Genomic DNA, 19,185 nt, shown 5'->3' on the forward strand with positions numbered 1-19,185 from the left:
ATGAAACGCTTCGAGTGTTTTCGTTTGGAAATCATCAAAATCCTCCTCCTCCTCCTCCTCCTCGAACGTTGCTGCTTCGAGACCATTTTCGTCCTCGTTTTTCATCGCCGACAAAGCGCGGCTTTGCCTCCGCGTTTCTCTCCAACTGCTCCTGTATCTTTCGAATTTTGTCGTCGCACCAACAGCGAGAACAAAACGATTGGTTTCTTTTCCTTTCTTCTCGAAAACAAACGAACGACGAGGACGAGGACGACGACGCGGACGAGGATGCTTTCGTGACGACGACTTTTGGTGCGACGATGCTGCCGAGAAACGAAGTCCTAATCCGCGCGGAATGACGCACGGGAACATTCTGAGGTATTTTAGGGGAAAAAAGAGGCGTTTTTCCCCTCACAAAAAGGAGAGAAAGAGTGATACTCATAAACAAAGCCCGAGAGAGAGAGAGAGAAAAAGAGAGACGCAGAGGTTGGTTGATATTGTTGGGCGTTTTTATCGTCGCTTTTTCTGGTGAGTAGCGTTCATCTCGAGTGTACTTTTAACGCTCGTCAAATCATCTCAAATGTCGGATTGGTTCGTTCCACCCGGGGAAGGAGAAGGAGAAAACGAGAAGAGAAAGAGAAGAAGAGGAGGGAAAAGACGCGCTCCAGACGAGAAGAGTAATACTAACACTCACGAGTATTCAGACGATTCAAACGACGAAGAGCGAGCTCATGAGCAGACGGAGAGCGGAGATGATGACGATTCAGAAAGAAGAGAAAGAGAGAGGCAAAAAGTGTACCAAATATGGCCGGGAAACGACAAGTTCTTCTGGGACGGACGAATAATCGTCGGTCCGAATTACAAAGCGTTTTTAAACACGATAGTTTTAGTTTTAGTCCCGTCCGTGGTGTTTACGAGCGCAGTCGCGCCGGATTTGTCGAGAGAATATTCGTGGGCGTGGCAAGCGGTTTCGACGGTTTGGCCGATATACGTTATAGCGTGCTTAGTGAGAACCGGGACGATGGATCCTGGGATACTTCCGAGACTACCGAGACCGCCACCGAGAGACCGGAACGATCCGCCGAGGGAACGAGTCCGAGACGTGCCGCACGAACCGACGAAGAAACTCGTGACGGTGAAATGGAACGACACGACGAATTTTTTCCAACCGCCGAGAGCGCATCACTGTTCGATAAATAACGATTGCGTGGAGAAGTTTGACCATCACTGTCCGTGGGTCGGGACGACCATCGGAAGGAGGAATTATAGACATTTTTTATTGTTCGTGTTTGGGACGACGTTATGGTGCGGTTTCGTCGTGGGTAGTTGCGTGTTGAGCATTTTGGTGGAGATTGACGAGAGAAACGACGAGGTGGATCCAGCGACGGGGAAGTCGGTGAACACTCAAGCGGTAACTGGTGCGTTGAGAGCGTCTGGAGCGGCTCTGTTTTGTGGCATAATCGCTCTGTTTGGGTTTATGTTTGTCTTTGCGCTTTCGGCGTTCCACATCGTGTTGATTTGGCAAAACCAAACGACGTACGAAAACTTCCGCGAAAGGAGCGACGCGGAGAATCCGTACACGAGGGGGAATTGCTGCAAAAACTGTTTCGAGATTTTCTGCGAACCAATACCGCCGAGTTGGTTTGATTTCAGACAGTACGCGGACGAAGACGATAGCGCGGATCGGTTCGCCGAGCACATGCGGAAACGAGGATTGTTGTTGCAAGAGCAAGACCCGGAAATCGCAAAGAAAGAGACGGAGAAACGGTTGGCGGAGTTTACCGAGGATTTAGAAAAAGTAAAGGAGAAGATTGCATATAAGCAAAACTTAGAGTTGAGCGAGCAAGCGTTGTTGGAGGAGGGAAAGAGTCGAGAGGAGGAGGGTATCGGGATGAAGATGAAAAACGCGTTGGTGAACGTGTTTGGGAACAATTCCATCGGCATGAAGACGTTTAAAGAGAAAAGAGGAAACGTCGACGAAGGGAAAGAAGGAGATAACGAGGACGGAAACGACAACTACCAAGACGACGAGGAGTTGGGAGGTTTCGAATCTCCGGTCGTTTTCGACGAAAACTACGTCCCAGACATTCTTCGCCAACAGCAAAGCTCGGACGAGGACGGCGGAAGCGAAGCCTCGGTCAGCTCGAGAGGAGGATCTTCCGACATCGACGAACGCAAACGGAGGTTCCAACAAGAGAAAGGACGAAAGGACGAAGGTGGTGGAGCGGAAAGAGAGAGCAACGACGACGATCAACAAAGCGAGAAGGACGACGACGACAACGCAGAGAAAGAAGAAGAAGAAGATGATGATGATTGCGACGACGACCGCTCTTCCTCGCTCTCCGATTCGGAACGAAAACCAATCGACGAGCGCGATACCGAAGCCGATAACGAAGAGCGTTCGGATACGAGTTCCTCTGAAGACGACGACGTGTCCTCCTCCTCCTCCTTCTCCTCCTCCTCCAAGCGCAGTACTAACACTAGCATTAGCACTGGTAGCAGTAGTAGCCTTAGCAGCGGCGGTAGCGTCGATCGACGACGATAACGAGAGAGAAAAGAAGAAAGAGCGAAATTTCTCACAAATTTACTCGCGCGGTAAACACACAAAACTCGTTTCCCTCCTCCTCTATCTCCTCCTCCTCTTCATCATCATCATGCGGACGACGACGAGCGAACGCAAAACCTTGCGTCTCGCGCGTTTGCTCGCGTTCTTCGCCGCGTTTTTGTTCACCTTCAACGCGCTCGATGCGTTTTTCGCGAGTCAATCGAAAAGATCTCATCGAGAACACCGAGAGTTGTTGTTGCACTCGGCGGGGTCTTCTTCTTCTTCGAGTTTGGAAAGGAGCGAGTCGACGAAGGCGTCCTCCTCTTACTCCGTTGCAAAAAGCAGCGCGGGAGGATATTCGTCTTCATCTTCTTCGAAAAATGATGATGATGGTGATGATGGTGTCGAGAGTGGTGGTGGTTCGTTGCAACAACGAAAAAACGCAAAACAACAACCTTTAGAAGTAGTAGGCAAATGGGGCGATTTTAATCCAATAGTTCACGCGGAATTTTCCGGGTCCGTGTCGAAATGGGGCGAGAACAACTTTAAATCGAGCGCGAGAGAGTGTCACGAGGATTGTCTCTCCATGAACCCGGACGGGAAAGCCGTCGGCGACCGGGCGTGCAACGTGTGGGTGTGGTGCGGGGACGCGAACGGGTGTTTAGGGCAAAAGTATCGAGCGTGTTGGTTGAAGCACCAAGCGAGGCCGGAGATGGCGATTGGCGCGAAAGATTCGGCGAATCCGTGGACGAGTGGGAGTTTGGCACCGCAGTTACCGACAAAAGGAGACCCGGGGAGTCATCGGAAGTTTCACACGTTGGTCACGACGAACGCGAACGTCTATCAGGCGTGGCAAGTGCGCGTAATGTATTTTCACTGGAAGAAACAGAAAAAGATATGCGTGGAGCAGGAAACGAAGGAAGAGCCGTGTCAAATGGGTGGTTTTACTCGAGTTTTGCACGACAAACCGGATTCGTTGATGTCGGAAATTCCAACCTGCGTGGTCGATCGATTAGACAACGAGATGGGATTTGTCGTCTTGAGCAGACCAAACGCGTTTATGCAGTACTTTGAAAAGTGCGACAAAATTGAAGAAACGTACGTGTTAATGGCTGAACCCGATCACGTGTACATCAAACCGATTCCTAACCTGATGATTGGCGAACGACCGGCCGCGTTCCCGTTCTTTTACATCGAACCGTCTCGATGGCCAACTTTAGTCAAACGCTTCGTCGGAAACGATAAAATGAGCGCTCAAGATATCGAAAAAGTCGATCCGATCGGTTCCTCCCCAGTCTTCATTCGCAAAGACGATTTGAAACGACTCGCCCCAGTTTGGGTAGAAACCACCTTAGCGATCAAAAAAGACAAAGAAGCCAATCGAGATTGGGGATGGGTTCTCGAAATGTACGGTTACACCATCGCCGCCTACCGCGTCGGATTACAACACGACTTGCGCCCGCAGCTCACCGCGCAACCGCCCTGGGACAAGTCCATCGGTGACTTCCTCTCCATCCACTTCACCTACGGCATGGACTACGCCTTAAACGGCACGTTCACCCCGGGTAAATTCGGCCAGTGGAGGTTCGATAAGCGAACCTACCAAAACGGCATACCGCCGAGAGATTTGCTCGCGCCGCCGGAAAAGTCCGACAACGAGTTGGTCAAGTTGTTGATCGCGTGCATAAACGAAGCGAGCAAGAACATAGATACGTGGGAAACCTTCGATGGTAAGAATCGAGTCGTTCATAAAGGCGCTCAGAATCAACCGAACGTGAAAAAAAAGATGTAATAAGTGTAGTAGAATAGTAGTTGTAGAAAGAGACTCTCTCGTGAGACGAAACTCCAAAAAAAAACGACGTCACATCCCCTCCTCATTGCAAAGCGGTAGTACATCTTTCCACCACCACCGCCGAAGTCTCTCTGAAACTCTCTTTCGCGTTGTTATAAAATTAATGTCCTCCGCGTCGTTCGCTTCGACCTCGTCCCCTCTCTTCTTCTTTTCTAAAGTTCAGCAGCAAAAGAAAAAAGTTTCGACGAGTAATCGAATTGTGACGAAAGCATCTTCCTCTTCCTCTTCGAACGCGATGATGGACACGCTCCTCGGGGCGACCATCGAAGGCGGCGACGATCTGATCAAAAAATCCGTGGAACAGTACTACGGGGAAACGCTGACGACGTCTGCGGATTTGAAAACGAGCGCGTGTTGCACGCCCGGTGGATTGCCGACGTATCTTAAAAAATGTTTACGTCTGGTGCCGGATGAAATCAAGGCGAAATATTACGGGTGCGGATCGCCGACGCCGCAAGGGATCGAAGGGTTACGGGTTTTAGATTTAGGCTCCGGTTCGGGGAGAGATTGTTACGTGGCGGCGAGTTTGGTCGGGGAGAAAGGGTTCGTGACGGGCGTGGATATGACTGATAATCAGTTAGACGTGGCGAGGAAGTACGTGGACGAGTATTGCAAGCAAACGCTCGGGTATAAAGAAAACAACATGAAGTTTGTGAAAGGAGAAATCGAGAACGTGAAACAGGCTGGCGTTGAGAACGGAACGATCGATTTAGCCATTTCCAACTGCGTGGTGAATTTAAGTCCGGATAAGAAGGCTGTTTTGCAAGGCGTGTACGACGCGTTGGCGGACGGAGGCGAGTTTTATTTTTCGGACGTGTATTGCGATCGACGCTTGGATCAAGAGTTGAGGAAGGATCCGGTTTTGTTGGGCGAGTGTTTAGGCGGGGCGATGTACGTGGAAGACTTTAAACGGTTGTGCGTGTCGGTTGGGTTTACCGATCCGAGAGTGTTGGAAGGACACGTGATTGAAGTGAAGGATGAAAAGTTGCAAGAGTTATTGGGCGAGGCTACGTTTTATTCAATCACGTACAGGTTGTTCAAGTTACCCGCCGGGAGGTTGGAAACGTTGTGCGAGGATTACGGCCAGTACGCGGTGTACAAAGGAACAATCGAAGGAAACCCGAACGCGTATTCGTTGGACGACCACCACAGATTGGAAACCGGGAAACCGATGTTGGTGTGCGGGAACACCGGATCTATGTTAGGCGAGACGTGGTTGGGGAAACACTTCGACGTGGTTGGCGATCGATCGAAGCATTACGGGTTGTTCGATTGCGGACCAAGTCCAGTGGCGGCGTCGAGTGGTGGTGCTCCAGCCGGTGGGGCGTGCTGCTAGTTCTCGTTTTCGAAGACAGAACACAGAAGAAACAGACAAAAACACAGACCCTTGAAAATAAAACAAATCCACTTTTTTCATCATCACCATCATTTGACTATTATCGTGTTTTAAGTACGCGGTTTTTAAAAATTCATTAAAACATTATATATGCATGTATATATGTATACGTATATTAAAGCTCTCATCATATTTAACACTCGTTTATTCAGTTCTTATCATGTGTTGTTGTTGTTGTTGTTGTTGTTGTTGTACAATCCCATCAATATGAGCAAAAAAGCGCATTCAAATCATCTCGATTTAAACACATTTTCGTTGTTTACTCAATCAAATTACGCCGGCGACCCTTCGTCGTTCGGCGTTGGCGGCGGGCCCGGAACCGTCCCCGGTCCCGGCGGCGGCGGGCTCGGCGGCGGTGGCGCTTTGATCAACGACTCCGTGTACACGCCTTGGACGGTGACCGCGTTCACCCCGTTCTTCTTCAACAACTGCACAAACGCCAAGTTCGCATCTCCTTCTACCGAATACACCAACGCTTCAATCTTCGTCTTCAACTCATCCGCGTGCTCCATATCTCTCGCGTACGCCACGTACCCAACGTCCACAAACCCGTAGTACGCTTTCAAACTTCTTCTCTTCTTCCACAATTTGTCCTCCACCAAAATCACCTTCGTCGCGTTGCTCGGCACGTTCAAATACTCCGCCATGGACAACGTAAACGCATTTCTCTGTCCCGCTTTAAACGAATCCGTGTTGTACCCTTCAACAGCCATTCGCGAGGTAACCGACGCGATCGGGGTATAAAATCCACTCCCCGTGTAGGCGATAAAAGCCGCGCTTTCCTTCTCCGGCTCGTACACGTACAAGCCAAAAATCAACCCCAAGACTAACATTAAAAACCCAAACGCGGTGAGTTTCTTACACACGGATTCCGAGCAGCACAACACTCGACCGTCCCATTCTTCGTCCTCTAACCACGGGATTCCTTCGAAACCGCCGCCTTTTTGTGCGCCTCTCTCTCGATGTAAAGAGACGTCGCCTTTGATTTTTTCCAAATATTTGTTGTTGGAAGGCGCCATCTTTTCCTAATGAACGATTTTTGATGATCTCTGTGGGATGATAATAATATGATGATGATGGTAAAAGAGAGGCGGTAAAATCGTCAGCGATTGCCAAAACCGAGAGAGTATCTCGCGCAACAAAAGCAGATCTCGCTTTCTCGCGTCTCGAAGCGTTTCGAGAGGGAGACGAGAGACGGTTTATATAAAAAGAGAGAGACCGGAGAAAGAAAGATTTGATTATTGTGATCGTTTGAATCCCCCGACTCCTTCCCGAGAGAGAGAGAGAAAAGGAGAGAAATGATCATCTCTCTCTCTTTCCTCTCCTCAAAACCTCACTCTGTTACAGTCAGTCGTACCTTTAGTTCCTCCGATTATATATATTTTACGATGTGCTCGCTTTAAAGCGTTTCTTCTGCTCTCTCTCTCTCTCTCTCTCTCTAAGTGTGTTTCTACGAATACGTGTGAGGATTCTAATAAGCGGCAGAGAGAACGAAAATTTGGACCGTCGTCACAAAAAAGACAGCGTCTGGCGTGTTGCATTGTTTAGGGTGTTGGTACTTTTGAGTAAGAAAAAAAAAAGCTCGCAATTCGTTCGCACAAAACGACATTTGACTCTTCTGTGGAACGTACGCAAAAATCACGATGACTTTACAATAAAACGATATAAAGAAGAGGGAACTGCTTTGCTTCTCTCTCTCTCTCTGATGTGGCACAGTAACACATAAACTGTGCTCGTCGTGGTGGTACTACGAATACTACTGCTACTACTACTACTACTAGGAGAGAGAACGAAGGCATTGATGACGAGTGCGAAATTGGGCCTCGTGACGACGTCGTCGTCGTCGGGAAGAGGCATTTTTGGTGTCGGGCAAACAACGCGACGGGAGAAACGACAGCGTTTCAGAAGAACGACTTTCACGACGGAGAGAAGGAAGAGGAGGAACGGTGATGACGACGATGATGATGATGAGAACAGTCCTTTCTTCTTTTTCGGGTTTGGGCGGCGTCGAGAGTCTTCGTCGGTTTGTGCGTCTTCGTCGTCTTCCTCTTATCCGCCGTCGTCCTCTTCTTCCAACGACGACGAAAGAAGAGAAAGCGTAAGAACGAGCAAAAGCGCGGAAAAGGAGAACCGTGATGAGAGACGACGGTGGAGGAGTGGGAGTGCGAGTAGCAGCAAAAGCGCAGCAAACGCCTCCTCCACGAAGAACAACAACAACGTTACGTCTTGGAGGTCTCCAAACTCTTCTGCGTCGTACGGGAAGAACCAACGAAGACCAACGTCGTCGACGGCTTCGTCTTCCTCTTCTTCTTCTGCTCCTTCTTCGATGATGTCGCAGTTTTCGAAAACGGCCACTCCGGCGGAAATATGCCAATCCGTTCTCTCTGAACTGGAAAAGAATCCGGATAAACCAGGTTTACGAGTGACCGTATTCAGCGCCGTGCAAGCGTTGGCCATCGATCGAGACTGCGTGTTGCACTGTTGCGCTTTGTTGAGGGAGTGTTTGAGCGGGAAGTACGGCGAAAACGCCGTGTCGATCGTTTCCCCAGCGACGATTGCGTTGCTCGTGCGCGTGGAGAGGGCGCGAACGAAAGCGCTGGGATATAGAAATAGAAGTTCGAGTCGCATGAGATACGTCGCGGCGGTGTTCAAGTTAGCCGAAGAGAAGTACAAAGCGCGGAAAGGCGGAGAAAAGATATTTTGTTCGTTGGAAAGTTATTGCGACGTGATTCAGATATTAGCCAAGTTTTGTTCAGAAGAAGACGAGCAAGGGTACTATGGCAGGTTGCAACGGCAGGCGCCGTATAGTTCTCTGAAAGCAGCGGCGGCGAGGAGTAGCGGTAGTAACAGTAGCAATAATAATAGTAAGAAATTACTCGATCCAAAGTGTCTCGCACTCGGACCGAGAGTAGAGCCGACGTTGGACACGGCGTTAGATTTTTGGCGACGTCTTGAAACGCACCTCACGGAGGAGAAGAAAACGTTTCCGGCCGAGTTTGACAACAACGCGGTCGTCTCCGGCGTCCGAGCTTTCGTCTCCGCGAAGAAGCGGTCCGAGGCGGAACGGTTTTTATCGAAAGCCAATCCAAAGTTACTCTCGGCGTCTTGTTTCAACGTGTTGATTGAATCGTTTGGAGACGAAAAGAACGTCAAAGGTATTGAATCGACGCTGAAAATGATGCGGGGATTCAACGTCCCGGAAAACGAAGCCACGTTTGGCGCTTTAGTCACCGCGTTTGCCAAGTGCAATCGACTCGATAAAGCCGAAGAGTTTCTTGAACTCGCTGGGAGGAAGAAGTACGCCACTGCGAGGTCGAAACCAGGCGTGCGCGCGTACACGTCGTACATCCAACGTTTGTGTCTGGCGAGACGGGTCGACGAGGCGAGGAAAGTGTTGTTCGACGGCATGCTCAGAAGAGACAAAATTGACGTGAAACCAAACGTGCACACGTTTACGGCGTTCATTGACGGTCTCAACTACAGCGAATTCGAAACGCCGGGGAGCTTAAAAGAAGAAAAGAAAATCATTACCGAGATGTTTAAAGTGTTAGAAGTGATGCAAGCGGTGAACGTGAAACCGACGACGGCGACGTTTAACGCCATTCTCAAACGCGTCTCCGTCTTGTTCTCGTCCAATTCCTCCGTGAAGAATAAACGAGTGGACGACTACGCCAGAGTAGTCATCGACGAGGTCTTTAAGAAGATGGAAGAGGCAGAGTGTTCGCCAAATCTCATCACGTACAACACGTTAATAGACGCCTCAGTAGCTTCGGATCGACCGAACGATGCGTACGAATGGCTTTCGCGATTAGCGGAGTCGGGATTGAAACCAGATCAGTACACGTACGCGACGTTGTTGAAATTCTTCGCCTTGCGAAGAGACGCGAGCGGGACGAAATGGGTCCTGGCAGAAATCGATCGTTTGCGCGTGCGCGTAGACGTGAGAGTATACAACGCGGCGTTTAACGCCCTGGCAAAGAGCGGTGAGATTGATGAAACCGTTGATTTGATTCGCGAGTTGGAAAGTACGACGGGCGTTTCGCCAGACGCAGCGAGTTATTTGGTCATCATCGACGCCTACGCCGCGGATTCGAAAATCGAAGATGCGGTGAGAGTGTACGAAACGTTTTGTAGAGGCGAGAGCGAGGAAAATGCGGCGAAAACGGACGCGCGAACGAGATCGCGCATGGTGAAGATACTTTGTGATTCTAAGAAGACCAACGCGTCGTTGTTTCGAGACGCGGACGGTTGGATCGAGCGTATCATCGAAGAAGATTCGGTTTCGGAAGACGAGAGAATACAACTTCGTCAAGCTACGGCACAGTACTTGACGACAAAATCGAGTAATACCGCGGCGAACAGACAAAAGAAAATGTTGTCGTCGTCGTTGTCGTCTTCTTCTCAACAGCAAAAAACCCCGCGCGTTGTCATTCGCGAAGCGGTTTTGCTTCCGAGAGACAACGACGCCAACGTCGGTTCCCGAGACGAAGGCATGTACGCCATGTACTCGATGGAAAAAGAAGACGACAGCGATGAAATCAAACTCACGAAAACAAACGTGCCTTGCGATACGGATCAAACTTTCAAATGGGATAGAGGTGTTGAGATGTGGAAATTTTGGTTAGGCATTCCGAACCGGTACTATCGCGATGCGAATTCACCTTTTACCGACGAAGACGAAGAGAATCCTTTATCAGGATCAGGGAACGGGCCCGTCGAGGTTTAGGAACCGAGAGCGCGTACAAGCAACTTGCATTTAGTTATAGAGTTTTCGTTTAAAAGTGTGTGTGTATTATAAATTAGCGCGTCATGTACTGTATAAACTTTACAGCATCTCTACTTCTACTTCTACTATTATTATATAAAACTACGACGTGTTCGAACCGTTCGCCCCGTAGTTGTTCCCGCGAGTACCGACGAGTAACGACCCAGCGCCTGTTTGATTCGCTACCCTGGCCCTTGGCAGCCTCTGCTCTTCTTCTTCTTCTTCTTCTTCTTCAACGTCCTCGTCTTCCTCGTCTTCCTCTCCCGCCACCGCGGCTGCTTCTAACAACCCCATGGCGTGCGTCATGACGCTCTCAAAGATCTCCTCGTTCATTCCTTCGTGTTCTAAAACCGTCTCCATCCTATTCCTTCTCCTCGCGCGCCTCTCCTCCTCTATCTCCCTCGCTCTTCGCTCGCGCGCCCGCGTTTCCATCTCTCGCAGCCGACGGACGGACTCGCGCTCCAACTCCCGTCGACTCTGATGAGCGCGCGCGTCGTCGTCCTCCTCCTCCTCCTCCTCCTCCTCGTCGTCGTTTGGTCGCGATAACAACCTCTCTTCGCTTCCATTCTTCGCTTGCGTTCCTGTTTTCTTCTTCTTCTCTCGTAAACTCTTCCGACACGTCGGACACCGTCGGCTTCGAGCGAGCCAACTCTCGATGCACTCTTCGTGGTAGACGTGTTTGCACGGCAACTCCGCCAGGCGAAAACACCTTTGAACTCCCGCGCGTTGTTTGTTCCCATCGTCGTCCTCCGTCTCCTCTCTCTTTTTTGTAAACCTCGATAAACATATCGCGCAGCACTGTCCGTTTATCTCCTCCTCGTGCGAACACTCGCGCCTTTGGACTGTTCGCAAATCCTTCAGCGTCGCGCTTCTTTCTTTAGTGTTGGTGTCGCGAGACTCGCCGTCGTCGTCGTCGCCGCTCGAAAAGTCGTCGTCGTCTTCGAGGTTCCACGTGTGCAGCCACGACTCGTAGCTCATGCGTTGCGTGCTGATTAACTCCATTTGTGTATTCGGTTGGTGTTTGAAAGAGTTACAGGGACTTTGAGTGCGCGGAGGAGGTGAGTGTTTTTATGACGAAGAGCGGAGGGAAAATGGGAGAAAACATTGCTGCTTTTTGTGTGCGAAATAGAAATGAATACATCATCACCGGTATTGGAACAACTCTCGTATTCTATGCTACTCTTTATTTAAAAGCCTCGGCGTTACCAGCTGCTTTCACGTACCTTCGCTTCTTGATCGCGTATAAGGTCAGGATACCGAACGCGGTCACGCACGTACCGGTGACGTATCTCCAACCCATCGGTTTCGGATACAAGAGTAACGACAGCGCGATGGAGAGCATTTTTCTCAAAGCTTTAATAATCTCTGTATTCGTCGCGCCGTACTGTCGAATGGAAAGCAAGATGAAGGAGACGCTCATGTATCCGAAAGAGGCCGCGATCATCGCTCGGAACACGCACTCTCGGTGGGAGTTCATGTAGGCGACTATCGGCCAAATCTCGCCGTTTAAAGTCATTCCAAACGTAGTCATTAAAAGTCCGAAAATATTCGCGTGCATGACGACTTCCGCGTGCGACGCCGGCAAACTGACGTTGAACAACCTCTTCTCTTCGAAATTCCCCGCCGCGGCTTCAATAAATAACGCGCACACTATCATCACCACCCCTTTGGGTTGGAACTGCGGCAAACTCGCTCTGTCTCCCAGCGCGAACAAACACACTCCGCACACCAAAGTCATCGCCGCGAAATAATCTTTCTTCTCGTACCGCCTTCCTTGCATCAACGCCCCCATGACCATCGTCGGTATCACTTTCGAACATTTGGCGACAATCCTCGTCGTGTAATTAATATACGATAAACTAAAGTTGGTCAAATACATCCCTCCGCTCGTCATGGTCGCTAAAAGCACGTAATCCTTAAGCTTCGCCCGTCTTCTAAAAATATTAAAGCTCCTTTTAAAACTCGTCGTCGTCGTCGTATTCTTCCCTCTAAAAGCGTTCTTGTTGTTGTGTTTTTGCTGTTCTTCATCATCTATCAGCGCGTTAAATCCTCTGCTATGATTACCCCCCCCACTAGTACTACTACTACTCCCGCTACTCCCGCTACCGCTCTCTCTAAACTCGTCGTTCGCCAACCGTTCCAAAAACCCCAACAAAGCGTACGTAAAACTCGTCACCAGCGTCACGACGCCGCCGAAGCGAAACCCAATAGCCTCTTTCGCGTGATTTCGAAACACGTACTCTTGCACCGTCGTAAATCCAAGGTAGGCGAACAAGGCCCCCGAGGCTAAGAGCCAAAAGATGCTCCTCTCGGAAAACAAAAGTTTCACCCCCCAAAGTTTTATCGGGTCTTTTTCCTTCGACGGTTGCGGCGACATCGGCATTTCGTTGACGCTGAGATTGTTGTTGTTATCCATCATCGTTATGGTTTCTTCTTCTTCTCCTCTGTTGTTGTGCTTGTTGTTGTTGCTCGCGTTCACGACGAGAGAAGTTTCGACATCATCGGAAAGAATAGAATTCATCGGAAACGCGTCGTTTTTAGAGGAGGAGGAGGCGTTTAAAGAAGACGAAGGTTTAGAGGAGGAGGAGGAAAAACCATCGAAGAGACCCATTCTTTTTGTCTCTTCTCCGCGTTCGATCCGTCTCTCTTCTTGACTCTCTCTCTCTCTTTTCTTTATTAAGATATAGCGCAAGACTTGACGATTGACTGGAATTTTAATAGGGTGGTTTCAACGACGACTAACACCCTAAACACTAATTTCTCAAAAACGCTTAAAAAAATAGAAAAAAAAAGAATCCAAAACGCGTTAGATTTTCAAAGAACAAACAAGCGAGTAAGAAGATAAATGACGGAAATCGAACCGTGGTACAAACGCGTTTCCGGCCCGTTCCCCTTAAAATACGGTTGCGTCGGCGTGAAAGAGGACGGCGGCGGGTCCATGCGCGGGAGAGGCGTGGTTGGTCCGATGAAGATTCACCGAGCGGTGTTTCGACGAGACGAGAATCTGATCAGAGATTTAATCGAGAAGGAAAAGATGGACGTGAACGAGGTCGAAGCGGCTGGGAACACGCCGTTGTTTAACGCGGCGTACGATAACTGGGTGGAAGGGATCGATTTGTTGGTTTCGCTCGGGGCGAAAGTGAACGCGTCGAATAACGCCGGGGATACGGCGTATCGTTGGGCGGAGAATATGCAAAACGAGGAAGCGATGGAGGCGTTGAAAAAGCACGGCGCGGATCCGGAGTACGAGGGGCAGATTATCGTGCCCGAACACATTCCAAAGATACGAGATTTTTACGAGACGGAAAACGGCAAGACGCATCCGAAACCGAGCGAGGAGTTTTTGGCGTTTAAAAGAGAGGAGGATCGATTGTTGGCGTACGAAGCCGCGAACACGATGCAACCGTAAAAACTTCTCGCGTGTTCTCTCAACGCGAGTGCGACGAAGAGAAGAGCGCGAGAGAGAAAGAGAGAGTGAAAGATGTGATAACGGTATGATAATAATAATAATAATAATAATAATAATAATAATAATACCAGAAGATATTAACCGTCGCCGTCGTCGTCGTCGCGTTATTCACATTCCTTCCTTGTTCTTCAACTCGTCGATGACCGAACGCACGATGCCTTCCACTCTCGGTTTCCACAACCTCGCCCGCGCGTTTACGAACCAATCTGTCACTTGCGTTTGCGTCAACCCAGTTTTCTCGGCTAACATTTTCTTCTCCACTTTTGTTGGTACCGGTCGCTTTCTGGTGCCCGTCGGATAAAAGTTTTCATACAGCCACTCTGAGAGAATTTTTTTGACGCGTTTCCCGTGTCGTTTCGATTTTTCTCCTTCATCGTCGTCGTCGTCGTCGACGTCATCATTCTCGCCGCGCGTCTCTTCTTCACTCTTCAAATGTTTCGTATCACGAGTGGGCGTGTTCACCAACTTTTTATCGTTCTCCTGGTCATCGCGAGGAATAGAATTGTGTTCGCACGTCGTCGTCGTCTTTGCGCAAAACTTTTCAAACGCCACCAGAGCAACTTTCCTGGAATGTTTGAACTTATCTTCGATGACTCGCAACACGCGCCCGTCTGGGACGGATAAAGTCGTTTTCATCGCCTTCTTTGCGCGATTCAGTTGACGAGTTTCGATGTTGTTCAAATCTCGCAAACTCGAGCACACGTTATCGGCGACGATGTTGATTTTTTGGTCGTCGTAATTGTTTTTCGAGGGATTTAATGATCTGGACGAAGCGATCTGGACGACGCTTTTTTGCAACTCTCGAATGCGATCGATGGCGAAGGAAAGATTATCCCACGGCTGCGGTTGTATCGTAGAAGATTTCTTGGGAGTTCGCGTGGGAGAGGTTGGTATCGTCGCGTTCGTATCCTCTTCCTTTTCATCCTGTTTCTTCGTCTTCTTCTTCGTCTTCTTTTCGGCGGCGGTGAGAAATCCAGCGCGTTCGAGCTCGAACAGTAACACGTCTCTCGCGTGCCTTCGAACGTTTGCCGCCAACTTCTCCCCGAGAACATTTTTATTCCCTCTTATGTCCTCGCTCAACGTCATGCGCGAAAGATCAAAACCTTTTTCTTCGTTGCCATCTTCAGCCGCGGGAGTCACATCGTCCAAGAAAAACAACGCCTTGACGTCTTCGTCCTCCTTCGCGAGCGCTTCCAATCGATCCAAAAACAGAGCACCCGAAGATTCGTCTTCTTCGGAAGTCTCGTCTGAAGACGCCGACGACGGAGTCGGTTTTGTCGAAGGTTTTTGCCACATTTTGTTCAAAAATACGTCCTCGCTCACGGTCCAAAACTTTTCCACGTATTCGTCCGCGCAGTTGAACAGAAACGCGCGCATCATCGCATCCTCGTCCTCATCTTCGTCTTTTTTGACCTTTATCTTCTTCATCTTCTTTTGATCCTCTTCCTCCTCCGTGGTTGTTGTTTCTTCGCTGCTAAAAGTCACATTGCTGCTCTTTAAAAAAAGCGCGTCGAGATCAAAATCTTCGTAATCTCTCTCCACGTTCATATCGATATCTTTCAAGGAAATATCTTCGACTCGAAAGAAGGTGAGAAAATCATCATCCATCTTCGCGTCCTCGTAGTTCTCCTGCGTGGTAAAAGGGGGTAAAAGTGGTGGTTAGTTAAAAACGCCATCATCAATCGCGAATCGTTGTTGCCGGGTGTTAACAAAACAAGAGTTTAAGAGAGAATTATAGATATAAATGTTTACATTTACCGCAACAGATGTTTTTGCTTTCATCATCATCTTTCGTTTTCGTCGTCGTTTCCTTCGTCTCCTTCTCTCTTTCGTTTACTACAACGATAACAACAACAACAAACACAGCGCGCGACAGCGCCCGTTCAAAGCGAAGAAAAGGTGGTGCGCTTATTAATTAGGCTTTTGTTTTGTTGTTGTTTTTTTTTGACCAAAAAAGTAAGCGTTTTTCTCAAATTAAGAAATTTCTTGGACAGAGGACGAAAAGAGAGTTAAAAACTCCTCATACCGATTGACTAAACAAACACACAACTTTGCACGGCAAAAGCTGCTCTTTACCGCGAGGAGCACACGACGACGAACCGAGAAAAAGAATGAGGAGCAACAGCAGCGAAAAGGGGGGGCCAAAACTGCACGCGTTCACGTACGTGACCGCATTCGTTCTTCTTTTCTGGCTCCCTTTCGTCAAAGTCCATTACGATTTATATCACGATGTTAATGAGAAAAGAATCAACTTCACGCACGCGTTGTTGACGCTTTTCAACGCCGTGAACGTTCTCATATGCATATGGGAGATGAGTTTATTCGTGCACCAAAACGAGGTGCAAAAAACGTACCGAAAGTTGAAGAAGGAAGTGGAAAAACGACGAGGAGGAGGAGGAGATTTACCGACGCCTTTGTGTTTGTTCGAGAAAATCACGCTTCGGGAAGCTTTGAGTTTAAAACATTGGCACGTGATTTGGTCCACGTACGCTCTGTTGGACCCGAGTTACGTCCAGACGCAAAGTTGGGGGTTTTGGGTGGATACTGGGAACGGATTTGTGACGATTGCGCCGACGATTGCAATGACGATTGGAGCGACGTACGATTTGAGCAGGTTTGGCGTATCGCCGTTGGCGTACGGGTTGATTGGGTTGATATTTAACTATCAGATGATGTATGGAACGGTTATTTACTTTTCGAATTACACGTATCAGCGCTATTACGAACGGGCGAGTTTCGGGAGCAAAATGGTGGTGCTATTCGCGAACGTGATTTGGATCGTGTTTCCCATGTGGTGGATGAAAGTGTGTTTTGAGATTGTGAAGGATGGTGGGAGTTTTCGAGGGACCAGTTTGCGATGACGATGATGATGATAGATTTAGTTTTTCCTCTGTGAACTTAGCTTTTTGACTTCTAATAATAATATGTACAAATTCGTGTTGCTGCTATCTATATGTCTACCCGAAGGCATCTCTCCTCTATAATATCTACATGCCAAAGTCTGAGCTGGCGTCCATCAAAGCGCTCACCGCCGAGTACGTGCCGCTTCCGACGCACAAAAATCCAAGACCGACGATGGCGTAATTCAACCACTTCTCCTTGGCGTCTAACTCGTCGCCGAACATTTTTAGATAACACGCGGTTGGAAAGATAAGACTGACCGATAAAGTCAGCACGGCGCCGACTAAGCTCATGGCTACGCCGAAAAAAGGAAGTTTCACGGCTAAACCGAGCGCGAACAATCCTAAACCAGTCCTAGAGACTCTCGCGGGAAGTAAATTTTCAGCTTTCGATGTGTCTAAATTGAACTTCTCCTCTACGCCTCGAGCGACCGGGTCCATCGTTAACGCGAACTTCGCGAGCGGGTTGATCGTGATTAATCCTAGAGCAATCGTGCTAATAATTCCAGCTGGTAAATCTAACGTCACCTCCGAGGACACTTGGTCGCCGAATAAGAAATACCCAGCGCATCCCAGAAGTAAACAGTTAATCATGACGACCCCGTAAGTCTTGTCTAGCATAGACTCGTACTCTTCCGGTTTTTGCATGGACGTGTATATCGCGGGAAACACCGCGTGTCCCGCGAACACGAACGCTAACAAACCGAAAGATAAAGGGTACGTGGAATAATGTACCAAAGCCGTGTGCGGAAACTCGTACCCGCTCGGATTCGTCAACGCTTGAATTAAATCCCACCCAACGACTCCGGTTAAACCGACCGAGGCGACAAATCCCAACGCGCCAATGAGTGAAAGTTTCGATAAATCAACCAACCAAGTCGTAGGGATCATAACACCGGCAGCTAACAACATCAGCGTCTCTTTCGATTGCGACATCGTCGATTCAAACAACAACTTCAAATGATCGCCTTCTAAGATGAAAAACAAACCGCACGTCCCGATCAACTCGGCGTACAGCACCCAACTAATCAAACTTCTCCCAAACTCTCCAAACGCCGCTTCACCGATATCTTCATACGTGGTTAACGCTCTCCTCGCTTTTTTAACAACCGTCACGCTCCCGTCTTCGTTCACGTCCGAGTACGTGTTAAAATTCGTTCGCATCGGCAAAGAGCCTCGCCTTTGACATCGAATCAACGTCTTCCCGGTGTAATTCGTCGTCGCTCCCAACAACAATAAAACGACGATCCCTGCCCATCCGCTCTCTCTCAACGCGTACGGTACCGATAACGTCCCAACGCCTAACAGAATATTCACCGAATTCGCCAACGCCTGTTCCGTCGTCGAGTTCCCCACTCTGTGATACACGCCCGGGCGATTGTCGATGTCCTCGTTTTTAAACTCCAGCCGTTTCGCCGCGGTCGGTAACTCGTTCTCGAGTAAGACGACGTTCGCCTCGCACGAATCCGCGCACGTCGAAAACGACGACGCGCTTTTGGCGTCCGCGGCGCATTCAGCCAGTAAAACCTCTCTCGATGTTGTTGTTGTTGTTAATGTTGTTGCGTTCGTATTATCATCTTTATTCTTATTCTTATTACTACTCTTCGTCGTTTCTTTTTCTTCTAAGAGCACTCTTTCGCTCCTCTTCTTCTCGGACGACGACGATTCAGACGACGCCTTCATCGTCGTCCTCGCCCGGCGAGGAAGAGAAGATATCATCAAACGCCTCCTTTTCCTTTTCCTTTTCGCCAAGAAGGACGATGTTTTTGTCGCTCGGGGAGGATGATGTTCGTTCCTCCTCTCTCCAAACGACAAAAACGACGTCTTCAAAGTCTCATTCATCGTCGTCAAAAACATCGTCTCAAAAGAGAGAGCGCGCGCCTGTGAAAAGCACAAAAACCTCCTCCGTTGTTCTCACGAAAATTTATTCTGTTTTAAAGGAACGCATGCGTTGCGTATAAATATATATCCGCGCGCGTTTCGTAGACGATTATTGTATATCGGATAAATGGTGACTTTTTGTGAGTAAAGGACGCCCCGAAAAAGAGAGGAAGGAAGGACAAAAGCTTTTCGGAAAAAAAAAAAGAGCTCCCCTCCTTGTTGTTAAAAAGGAGCAAAAGCAACCACGACCACGAAAAAAATTCAACCGCAAAAGAAAGAAAAAAAGCGGTTGGTTGCCCCACAAAAGAAAGCGACTCCTTGACTCCTTGACTAGTGGATAGCGTTACTCTCCCCATTTTTTTTCTTTCCCCATTAAAGAGAGATTCCGAGAGCGTGAC

The 19,185-nt window shown here is 48.9% G+C and overlaps 11 protein-coding genes across 11 annotated transcripts; 6 read left to right on the top strand and 5 right to left on the bottom strand.

Moving 5' to 3' along the window:
* Positions 1-559: 559 nt before the first annotated feature.
* On the top strand, positions 560-2,524 carry Bathy06g01430 (predicted protein; the record flags this gene model as incomplete). Its single annotated transcript, XM_007512373.1, has 1 exon — positions 560-2,524. The coding sequence occupies one exon, from the start codon at positions 560-562 to the stop codon at positions 2,522-2,524; it is 1,965 nt and encodes a 654-aa protein (XP_007512435.1).
* A 109-nt stretch (positions 2,525-2,633) lies between these two features.
* Bathy06g01440 (predicted protein) lies at positions 2,634-4,316 on the top strand (the record flags this gene model as incomplete). Its single annotated transcript, XM_007512538.1, has 1 exon — positions 2,634-4,316. One exon carries the CDS (start codon positions 2,634-2,636, stop codon positions 4,314-4,316), a length of 1,683 nt encoding a protein of 560 aa, XP_007512600.1.
* A 163-nt stretch (positions 4,317-4,479) lies between these two features.
* Positions 4,480-5,712, top strand: Bathy06g01450 (arsenite methyltransferase; the record flags this gene model as incomplete). Its single annotated transcript, XM_007512609.1, has 1 exon — positions 4,480-5,712. The coding sequence occupies one exon, from the start codon at positions 4,480-4,482 to the stop codon at positions 5,710-5,712; it is 1,233 nt and encodes a 410-aa protein (XP_007512671.1).
* A 332-nt stretch (positions 5,713-6,044) lies between these two features.
* On the bottom strand, positions 6,045-6,791 carry Bathy06g01460 (unknown protein; the record flags this gene model as incomplete). Its single annotated transcript, XM_007512477.1, has 1 exon — positions 6,045-6,791. The coding sequence occupies one exon, from the start codon at positions 6,789-6,791 to the stop codon at positions 6,045-6,047; it is 747 nt and encodes a 248-aa protein (XP_007512539.1).
* Positions 6,792-7,573: 782 nt separating this feature from the next.
* Positions 7,574-10,498, top strand: Bathy06g01470 (predicted protein; the record flags this gene model as incomplete). The annotated part of the gene is made up of 1 exon (XM_007512501.1): positions 7,574-10,498. One exon carries the CDS (start codon positions 7,574-7,576, stop codon positions 10,496-10,498), a length of 2,925 nt encoding a protein of 974 aa, XP_007512563.1.
* A 141-nt stretch (positions 10,499-10,639) lies between these two features.
* Bathy06g01480 (hypothetical protein) lies at positions 10,640-11,539 on the bottom strand (the record flags this gene model as incomplete). Its single annotated transcript, XM_007512301.1, has 1 exon — positions 10,640-11,539. The coding sequence occupies one exon, from the start codon at positions 11,537-11,539 to the stop codon at positions 10,640-10,642; it is 900 nt and encodes a 299-aa protein (XP_007512363.1).
* Positions 11,540-11,720: 181 nt separating this feature from the next.
* Positions 11,721-13,058, bottom strand: Bathy06g01490 (unnamed protein product; the record flags this gene model as incomplete). The annotated part of the gene is made up of 1 exon (XM_007512302.1): positions 11,721-13,058. One exon carries the CDS (start codon positions 13,056-13,058, stop codon positions 11,721-11,723), a length of 1,338 nt encoding a protein of 445 aa, XP_007512364.1.
* A 324-nt stretch (positions 13,059-13,382) lies between these two features.
* On the top strand, positions 13,383-13,946 carry Bathy06g01500 (predicted protein; the record flags this gene model as incomplete). Its single annotated transcript, XM_007512329.1, has 1 exon — positions 13,383-13,946. One exon carries the CDS (start codon positions 13,383-13,385, stop codon positions 13,944-13,946), a length of 564 nt encoding a protein of 187 aa, XP_007512391.1.
* Positions 13,947-14,114: 168 nt separating this feature from the next.
* Bathy06g01510 (predicted protein) lies at positions 14,115-15,614 on the bottom strand (the record flags this gene model as incomplete). Its single annotated transcript, XM_007512375.1, has 1 exon — positions 14,115-15,614. The coding sequence occupies one exon, from the start codon at positions 15,612-15,614 to the stop codon at positions 14,115-14,117; it is 1,500 nt and encodes a 499-aa protein (XP_007512437.1).
* A 503-nt stretch (positions 15,615-16,117) lies between these two features.
* Positions 16,118-16,867, top strand: Bathy06g01520 (predicted protein; the record flags this gene model as incomplete). Its single annotated transcript, XM_007512410.1, has 1 exon — positions 16,118-16,867. One exon carries the CDS (start codon positions 16,118-16,120, stop codon positions 16,865-16,867), a length of 750 nt encoding a protein of 249 aa, XP_007512472.1.
* Positions 16,868-16,993: 126 nt separating this feature from the next.
* On the bottom strand, positions 16,994-18,589 carry Bathy06g01530 (predicted protein; the record flags this gene model as incomplete). The annotated part of the gene is made up of 1 exon (XM_007512493.1): positions 16,994-18,589. The coding sequence occupies one exon, from the start codon at positions 18,587-18,589 to the stop codon at positions 16,994-16,996; it is 1,596 nt and encodes a 531-aa protein (XP_007512555.1).
* Between the last annotated feature and the right edge of the window lie 596 nt (positions 18,590-19,185).

This window comes from Bathycoccus prasinos (genome assembly GCF_002220235.1).
Source record: "Bathycoccus prasinos genomic : Chromosome_6".
In the NCBI taxonomy this organism is placed as follows: domain Eukaryota; kingdom Viridiplantae; phylum Chlorophyta; class Mamiellophyceae; order Mamiellales; family Bathycoccaceae; genus Bathycoccus; species Bathycoccus prasinos.